This window comes from Carlito syrichta, unplaced genomic scaffold (assembly GCF_000164805.1).
Source record: "Carlito syrichta isolate Samal-C Ts95f unplaced genomic scaffold, Tarsius_syrichta-2.0.1 Scaffold254036, whole genome shotgun sequence".
Classification (NCBI taxonomy): domain Eukaryota; kingdom Metazoa; phylum Chordata; class Mammalia; order Primates; family Tarsiidae; genus Carlito; species Carlito syrichta.
This window is the reverse complement of record NW_007198132.1, coordinates 151,408-161,476: the sequence shown is the minus strand read 5'-3', so window position 1 is coordinate 161,476 and position 10,069 is coordinate 151,408. Positions and strand designations below refer to the sequence as shown.

The 10,069-nt window shown below is 37.4% G+C and overlaps 1 protein-coding gene and 1 pseudogene across 1 annotated transcript in view; one reads left to right on the top strand and one right to left on the bottom strand.

Annotated features, from left to right (window-relative positions):
- The window catches only part of LOC103253818, a 2,135-nt pseudogene extending 1,407 nt beyond the window's left edge, over positions 1–728 (bottom strand).
- Positions 1–10,069, top strand: part of MCU (mitochondrial calcium uniporter) — a 212,173-nt gene that overhangs the window by 140,568 nt on the left and 61,536 nt on the right. Inside the window, exon 2 of the mRNA XM_021709540.1 lies at positions 7,323–7,392. Within this exon, the coding sequence (XP_021565215.1) occupies positions 7,323–7,392 (70 nt within the window). The remainder of the gene's footprint in view (positions 1–7,322; positions 7,393–10,069) is intronic.

Genomic DNA, 10,069 nt, shown 5'->3' with positions numbered 1-10,069 from the left:
GGGCTCAGGCAATCCACTCACCTCAGCCTCCCAAAGGCGCGGGATTATAGGCTGAGCCACCAAGCCCGGCTTCTTTTCTGTTTTTAGTTGGAGTCTCACTCTGTCTCCCAGGCTCGAGTTCAGTGGCATGCTCACGCTCATGGCCACCGCAACCTCAATCCACTGGGTTCAGGCGATCCTTCCACTTCAGCCTTCCAAGTAGCTAGAACTACAGGCATGCGCTACCCAGCTAATATTTTGATTTATTGTAGAGACAAGGTCTTGCCATGTTGCCCAGGCTGATCGCAAACTGTGGGCTCAGCCAGTCCTCTCGTCTCTGCCTCCCAAAGTGCTGGGATTACACGTGTGAGCCACTGTGCCTGGCTTTTTTTTTTTTTTAATTTAATAGATAAAGAAACTGACATTTGGAGGTTGAAATTCAAGATAGTATGTTGTGGAATTGGGCCCAAGTCTTCTGACTCCAGTGTTTTCCCCTCTGTCAGATCTCCAGGGTTTGAAGCCACAGTGTTTATTTTAGTATATTGGTAGATTAGTAGTGAAAAATTATTGTTGGTGTGATACTTCAAGAATTTTTCTATTTCAAGGATATGGAGAAAACGGATCCCAATTTATAGAAGCTATTAAAGGTTTGTCTTGCTTTAGACCAACTGAAATAGTTTACACTGTAAATTATAGGTGCTTATAAGCACTGGATTCTGGAGATAGATTTGGCAAAGTTGCTTAAACATGGGTACTCTGATCTTAAAAAATACACTTTTTGGAACAGTATTGACAGGTTCATTTTTATAAGCATTCCGTGTTATACTAAGGGAAATATAACAGCGAGATATAATTTGACATCTCTAAACTTGGGCATAGTGAGGCTATTTATAAATAAGATTTTAGCCATGGACAAATATATAGATATAGTTATTCCATCTAAAGCTGTCTGGTATGGGTAATATAGATTGGTTTGGTATAGTTAATATATTATACATGGTATAGTTGTATAGTTTGATATAGTTAATAGTGTCTATTTCTTAATGAAGTTAGATTTCAAGATTTTCTTAAAGGAACTGAGTTAATAAGGAAATAACTTTCTCTCTCCCTCTCTCTTTCTCTCCTTTGTCCTCTCCCTCTCCCTCTCTCTCTCCCTCTCCTTCCTTCCTTTAGTCTGATGTCCTATTGGCTATGAATATTTTGGGGTATTGACAGGTTATTTAGACTTCACAGTCCTCTCAAGTTGCTGACAGGAATATACTGCTGAGTTTGCTCTTCTGAATTACGAAAGGTGAATGTAGGGATAGTTGAATAATTTATGATAGTAGTAAGGGATTTAAAAGTAATTTTTGATTTGAATTTAATAATTTTCTCTGAGGGGATGAAATGGCTTTTTATAATATTTGTATGTTCTGAATACTTTCTTAACCTTAATCTTGATCTCTGCCTATGAAATTTAAGTATGTGAATAATACATACCATTTGTCTGAATGTTTTTGCTGACTTTTCTATTTTTAACTTCTTGAAATTTTTTCAGACTTTCAGCATCAGTTGAATATTTATTAAAAGCTTACTATTAGAAGTAAAGGGGGACAAAAAATTTTTAAAAAAGAATAAAGAAAAAAACTTTAAGCTTACTATTTTCTTGTGACTTATTAAGAATACAAAATTTAAACCACAAAATATATTCAATTTAGAGGAGTTCTGGAATACAGTTTAGAATAGCAATGCCTTATAATCCCTTCTTCATTTATTCGTTTTGTTTTTTTGATTGATTGATTGCTTTTGCCATATTTCAAGGGGAAAAAAGCAAGATCATTTTTGTTTCTTTTGTCCTTAATAGACGTTAAGCTACTGGAAGTTTTAAAGAGAGAAAAGGACCTATATGTGTGTTTGTGAATATTTAATAAATATTATTTTGTAGTTGCTACTGTCATTATAGAAGTTGCCTGGGAAGGACTCTGGGAAAGTGAATTATCCCAAAACAACATTGACTTTGTTCTACAGCAAAAATCAGCAAACATTTTCTTAAAGAGCCAATTGGTTAATATAATAGACTTTGTGAGCATGTGGTCTCCATTTTAACTACTTAACACTCTCATAACTAACCACCAGCTACTCAGTTCTGCTGTTGTAATGTGAAAGTAGGTAAGTGGGCTATAGAGAATAAGTAAATAAATGAACTTGGCTATGTTCTAATAAGATTTTATTTACAAAACAGGCAGCCAGCCTGCCAACGCATTTTCTATAGCATCTAACAAACAGTATTGATAAGTAACCTGTATTGATGTGGTTTTTGCCCTCACAACAACATCTTTTATTGTTAAGGCCCATTTATGAAATCATAGAGGACTTTCTGTTTTAAAATGGCCCGATAGATGTAGGCTGAACTATTTTCAGGTGAAGTGATATGATGTTTAGAATTTCCTTTAAGAATGCCGGGTGTGGTGGGTCATACCTGTCATCCCAGCACTTTGGGAGGACAAGGCAGGAAGATCGCTTAAGCCCAGGAATGTGAGACCAGCCTGGACAACAAAGCAACACCCTGTCTGTATTAAAAAATGGGAAAATTTTTTGGGCTTGGCGGTGGCACCTACAGTTCCAGCTACTCAGGAGGCTAAGTTAGGAGGATTGCTTGAGCCTAGGAGTTTGAGACTGCAGTGAGCTATGATTATGCCACTTGCGCTATAGCCTGGGTGACAGAGTGAGACCTCATCTCAAGAAAAAAAAATTTTCCTCGTCTGGGCACAGTGGTCAACGCCTATAATCCCAGCACTTTGGGAGGCCAAGTTGAGAGGATTGCTGAACCCATGGGTTCGAGACCAGCCTGGGCAACATGGTGAGACCTCCTCTCTACAATGAATCAAAAAATTATCCAAGCTTGGTGGCACTTGCCTGTAGTTCTAGCTACTTGAAAGGCTGAGGCAGAAGGATCTCCCAAGCCCAGCAGGTTGAGGCTGTGGTGGCCATGAGCATGCCACTGCACTCCAGCCTGGGTGACAGAGTTAGACTCCAACTCGAAAAAAAAAAATTCCTTTAAAATACTCTGTGGGGATAAATTGAGTGACTGTAGGTGAACTGAGTTTGACAAAATGTTGATAAACATAGAAGCAGATGTTGAATTCATGGGATTTCTCTGCACTGTGCTCACTAATTCTGTGTGTGTTTGAAAATGTCAATATTGAAAAGTTACTACATAAACAAATAGTGGCCCAGTAAAGGCAGCAGTTTCTCCCTTCTCTTCTCACTTCTTAGTCTAGGAAGAAAAGTAAGTAACAGACATAAAAACTCCATCTTCAGCACAACCATGGAGATCTCTGTAATTCTAAAGCATGTTATATGCAGAAAGGCTGCCAGATCCAGTGAAGGTCAAATAGCTATGTGGGAAGACCCTGAGAGATAACTCCTATGGTTGCAGATCCTGAACAAAGCCAGGCAAGCACAGTTCTCCAAAGGAAGATGCTGGCTCAGACTTCTCCAAAGCTGCATTCAACACTGATACTTCACTTACTAAGTCCTTAAGGAAAGGTTAATTTAGGAATTAATATGTCAAACTTCAGGAAATTTAACTCTCATGAGCCCTACTTCTGCAGGAAGAAGTTCAGCCAACCAAGAAATGAAAGGAGGATCTACAGCTGAAATATTGGCAGTGAGCATAGAGTCCATTGATCTATAGAATTAACACTAAAACAAATGTGAAAATTAGGTTTACCAAGCAGAATATGAATCTTTAAAACCTTGACAATACAATAATACTATAGCTAATAAAGTTGGAAAGATGAGGAACAGAAATGATGTAAAATCATGTTTTATAACAAGCTGTCAAAAGATATCACTTAAAATCAATAAACCCAGTAAAAGCTTAAGTGTTGGAGTAGAGGAGAGTCTGTAGGTAGATGGATAGTTGATACATAAATATAAAGATAGAGCAAAAGGTAAACACTAAGAGAAATAATACAATAAACTGGATGGCAGAGGGGAAGGAAAAAGAAGCATAACTGTATTAGTTCATCATTGCTCATAATGGAGATAAGAATTTTGTATTTTAAAAATAAGTCTATGTTATATAAAATTATATTATAGTTACAAGATTTTTTTTTCTTAACATATGTTTGATGGGGACTTGCTATTTGCCAGCCACTATCAGTGAACAAAACAGACAAAAATTCTTACTTCATGGGTTAGGGGAGACAAACAATAAACACAATAAGTAAGTAACTAGTTTGTTAAGGGGTCAAATGTATTGTGATGGCATGGTGGAGGAGGTATAGCATAAAGGAATCAGGAGTACCAGCGATCAGACTGCTGTTTTAAATTGCATAGCCAGGGTAGGCCTCACTCAGAAAATAAAATTTGGGTAAAGATTTGGAGGAAGTGAGGGAACCAGATAGTTATTTGGTGAAGCAGTGTTCTAAGTAGAGGCACAGCTACTCAAAAGTGTAGCTGTTCAAGAAACAGGCAAGAGTCTCAAGCTGGGGCTTCCCTAACAAGATCCGCGGCCCATTAGGAACCGGGCAGACAGCCGTGGATAAGCGGCAAGCAGGCAGAGCTTCCTCTGTATTCACAGCTGTTCCCCGTCACTCGCATTACGGCCTGAGTTTCGCCTCTGTCAGATCAGCAGCAGCATTAGCATCTCTTAGGAGCAGGAACCCTATTGTGCATTGCACGTGTGAGAGATCCAGGTTGCCCTCCTGAAGAGAATCCAATGCCTGATGATCTGGAGTGCAGCTGAGGCTGTGATGCTAGCACTGGGGAGTGGCTGCAAATACAGATTAACGTTAGCAGTGAAGTTTGACTGCACAGGGACCATAATGAATTAATTAATCACTTGCAGGCTCATATCAAAACAATAATTTCATCATTTCATTATATGTCGCAATGTAATAATAAGAGAACTAAAATGCTCAATAAATATAATGCATTTGAATCATCCTGTACATAGAAAAATTGTCTTCCACAAAACCTGTCCCTGATGCCAAAAACATCGGGGGCCACTAGTCTCAAGTGCTTAATGTACAGTATTGAGAGGGAGAGTAGTAGGAGAGGAAGTCAGAGATAATAGGGTATATCAGATCATATTGGGCTTTTAAAGGCCTTTAAAAGACCTTTGATTTTTAGTCTGAAGTAATTACTAGAACAAAAAAGTAAACCTTCCTTATTATCAGAAGGAATACATATATAATTAAACAAGGCAAACACACTATTTAGTAGACTATTTTAAAGAAGGAAGCAAGCCGAGCACGGTGGCTCTTGCCTGTAATCCCAGCACTTTGGGAGGCAGAGGTGAGAAGATTGCCTGAGCCCAGGAGTTCAGGACCAGCCTGGACAATTTGGCGAGACTTCGTCCCTACAGTAAATCAAAAAATTAGCAGGGCTTGGTGGTGCATGCCTATAGTTCCAACTGCTTGGAGGGCTGAGGCGGAAGGATCGCCTGAATCCAGCCAGTCAAGGATGTGACAGTGAGACTCTGACTCAAAAAAAAAAAAAATTAGCCAGGTGCAATAGTAGTCCCAGCTACTGGGAGGCTGAAGTAGAAGGATTGAGCCCAGGAGTTTGAGGCTGCGGTGAGCTGTGATCATGCAACTGTACTTCAGCCTGGGCAACAGAGAGAGACATTGTCTCAAAAAATAAAATAAAATAAACAGATGAAATATTTTCAAATTAGATCACAAAGAAAATGAAAACTTAGAAAGGATAGCAAAAGTAAAGAACTGGCAAAGATATAACAAGCATATGCAAACTAAAAAATGCAAGGGTCATAATCTTAACATTGGACAAGACTGTACAAAAAGCATTACATGAGGAAGAAGGACATAGAGTATCTGTTTGAAGAAAACTTTAAGATACTTGAGACACAAATAGAGTCTTAAATGGAAAGGCTTATCAAATTCTAGAGTAAAAAGACTCAGAATCATTTAAATGTTATTTTCTCCTATTTTAATCTATGGAGTTAATGTGATCTCAAAACAAAGCACTAATATTTATTGAACATTTATGCCAGGTACTGTTCTGAGTATATGTATCACTTATTTAGTCCTCTCAGTGACTTTATGTGAATGATGTTCATAGTACTCTTTGTTCATTTTTCAGTAAAGAAACCAAAGTGCAAAGAGATTAATCAACTTGTCCAAGATTGCAGTTAAAATCAGATACTGAACCACAGTATTGTCTCAGGCAAGATAATTTCAGATTCTGTGCTTGTAACCTCTACACTATACTATAATATTTTTTGAAACTAATAGGGTTGTGTGTGTGTGTGTGTGTAACTAGATAAATTGATTCTAAAGTTCATATGGAGAAAGAAATAAGCAAGAATAGTCAGGAAAACTCTTAAAAGTAATAAAGTTAAAAATAATATAGGAAAACTAACTCTATAAAATGTTAAAATATATTGTAAAACTAGAATGTTAAAAACAATGTGGTTACTAGGACATGAGCAGACAGATTATTGGACAGAATAGAAATTCAGAAGTAATCCAAATTCATAGTGGTATTTGAAAAATTATAAAGACAGCATTTCAAATAAGTAAGGAAAGGATGACTTATTCACTGTATAGGACAGCTGTGTTGTTGAGGAAAAGTAGTTGGATTTTTACTTATTAACTTTGACTAAATTAATTCTTGGCTGTGAACCCAATCTTGAGTAATTTTAAGTGATTTATTTACTTTTTAAAAAAATAAATGCCTCACTCTTAAGTTGAAGTATGGATTAGTAATAGTCACATGATGGATATAATATAAACCTGACATATACTCTAGTTGTGTTAAGGTATGCACAACTACTTTAGAGACCTAAATGATGGAGTAGAATATATCGGGCTCTGAGGCTAACATTGGATTCTAGTCAGTTAATGCCTTCCTTTCTTCCTCCTTTTATACTTTTTGAAGCTGGGTAAGTAAAAAGTACAAAGGAATAAATTAAGCATTTGGCAAGTCAGATGTGTATTCAGTATTCTTTCTGAAACTTGGTTTAATCATGAGAAACTGGCAAAGATATAACGAGCATATGCAAACTAAAAAATGTAAGGGTCATAATCTTAACATTGGACAAGACTGTACAAAAGCATTACATGTGGGAAAAGGACATAGATTATCTGTTTGAAGAAAGCTTTAAAATACTTGAGATACAAATAGAGACTTAAATGGAAAGGCTTATCAAATTCTAATGTAAAAAGACTCAGAAATTCCAGATCCACATCCACAGTGACATTACTTCACTGCTTTCTACAAAGAATACATATAGCTTAAGTAATCATATTTATATATTTATTACACATACACTCATAAATATATAACATTTGTTTTTCTATCCTGACAGTAGATGTGTCTTTTGTATTTTCTAGGTGCACCAGAGGCTCTCTTCCTGGCACAGTTTGGGAGTTGTTTATTGCAGTACTGTTGTGCCCTCTGATGGTGAGTTTTGGCAAATCTATTTTTTGTCTGTTTTTTCCCTTAGTTCAGTGTTTCCCATTCTGTACCTGACACTAAAATTTATAAGCCATATTACTTGAAGTGTCGAATTTTAAAAAATTAATAAACTGTACTCTTCCTCTTAAGGTGTATTTGGGGGTCAGAGAAAGAAAGGAAGGCTAAAGAAGGAAAATAAAATTTGGATAAGGTTCTACTAAATTTAGAGGGGAAACCAAGAAACATTAATTGACCCATTGCATCTTCATAAGTCATGAAAGATTGATTGATTGATTGATTGAATTGGGTCTCACTCTGTCACCCAGACTGAAGTGCAGTGGCACAATCATGGCTCCCTGCAGCCTTGACCTCCTGGGCTCAGGTGCTATTTCTACCTCACCCTCCCGAGTAGTCAGGACTACAGGCATGTGTCACCAAGCTCAGCTTATTTTTTTGCAGAGATGGGATCTTGCTATGTTGCCCAGGGTAGTCTTGAACTCCTGGCCTTAAGTGATCCTCTCTCCTCAACCTCTCTAAGTGCTGGGATTACTCATTTATGTTTTAAAACTAGGGACATAGTTAATGTGAAGATCGTAGAAGAACCATCTTTGGCATTTCCTAACCTCTGGGTCTTCACTTTATGGATAATGATCAAACACTCCAGCCACTTCATGGTGTTAGAGCCTGGACAGGAGTAATTCAAAGTCTGAGACCTCTTTCTCTTGCTTGTCTTTTCTTTCCCTTAGACTCAGGGCTACAATTGTACTCCTCTTTGATGCAGAAAGGGATAAACAGATGCTCAAGGACCACAATCCTTTGTAAATATCCATGATACTACAAACTGCTAAGAGGATCTAAGCTTTGGTTATTTTTATAGTAGTGGAGGGAGATGTGTTAACAGCTCTTATTGTCATTTCTCTTACATACAGTTTAGATTGCTTGGCTTAGGGATTGCCTGTTAAATGCTTCCTATGTGTAAAGTTTAGTTTGATAGAGCTCTAAATTCAACCATGTAAACATTAATTCATAGGCATAGCAACCATTGAAAGAGCATACTGCAAATTACAAGGACACTGAAAACTAAGAAAACCCAAAAGATGAGTCATGAAAATTCTAGAATTCCCTGTATTTAATCAGTATAGATATTTGCAATGTTATCAGAATACTTTCTCAAAGCTGTTTAGTTATCTGAATTTATAGACAGTATGTTCATATTTGCTAAATTCTCTTAAACTTAGAGGAAGAAATCCAAATGTGGTCACCCGTTGATAGTAGAGAAGATTAGAAGGAAAAATAAGCCAGAATCAAAACAAGGAAAATAGTAGCTGGTTTTCTTTTTACTAGCTCTTAAAGTCATAAAAAAACTGATGAAGTAGTACTAATTAGTATATAAATTAAAAAGCACTTTGTTGCAGCCAGAGGACTGTGGGAGCACTGTGTGGCCCCCAGTGAAGACACAGTATGTCCCCAGATACCAGTACTTTCCACATATCCAAGAGCCAGAGGACCATAAAGGCACCTGCCTATGCTACCTACTCCTTTCCCTCTTTGAGACCCTTCAAAGCAGTGGGTGACTGTCTCTCCTCTTTCTGATACTTTGTTGGTCCATTAAGCAGCCAAATGGAGGCTGTCTACATCTATGTCAGCACCACTCCCAGATGCTGACTTACTCCATTATCACTGCAGGATGCCATTATTAGGTAGTTTCAATAAAAAGAGAATATCTCTCACAGTTTAAAAAAAAAAAAAAGATTGTTCATAGTGCTGAATTCTCTCAACTTTTGCTGCACTAACAGTATTTCATTGAAAAATTTCTAGCTTTTATAACATCTGAAATTGTTATATATTCAATCTCAGTATATATCAATATATGTTCAGTAAATTATACATATTTAATATCAACCAAGTTACCACATCACACTATAACAGGAAGCTCAAATACCTGTGGTTGTTATGATAGTCAATGGTAATTAATTTGAAATAATGAATTCACATTGGAACTGATATTAATGTTGCAATTTATTGCAGCTACTATTATCCTATATACCAATCCATATGGAATTATTTTGGTAATTTACCAGTGGTACAATTTTAATGGGATATCTGGCTGAATGTTATCCCAGGACATAAATGCTAATAGGTTTTACCCCTATGTTGAATAAGCATTTGAAAACAAAAACATTTTTTTTTTCATTAAGATTAAAAAAAATTTTTTTTTTATTTTAAAGATGTGGTAGCCGGGTTCGGTCGCTCAGCCTGTAATCCTGCACTTTGGGAGGCTGAGGTGAGTGGATTGCCTAAGCCCGCAGGTTTGAGACCCGCCTGGGCAACTTGGTGAGACCTCATCTCTACAATAAATCAAAAATCAGCCAGGCGTGATAGCACGTGCCTGTAATTCCAGCTACTCAGAAGACTGTGGTGGAAGGATCGCCGGAGCCCAGCAGGTTGAGGCTGCGGTGGCCAGAAGCGGCCATTGTACTCCAGTCTGGGCGACAGAGTGAGACTCCAAATCAAAAAAAAAAAAAGATGTGGAGTACAGTTCAGGGTTAGGTATACAAATATTCATTATGCAGGCACCCTTGTTGATGAGATGTGCTCCCCACCCCTAGCAGTTTCCCACTACTGCCAATCTCTCCCCCTCTCCCCTGGCAATTTCCCCTACTGCCAATCCCCCTTTTTTTTT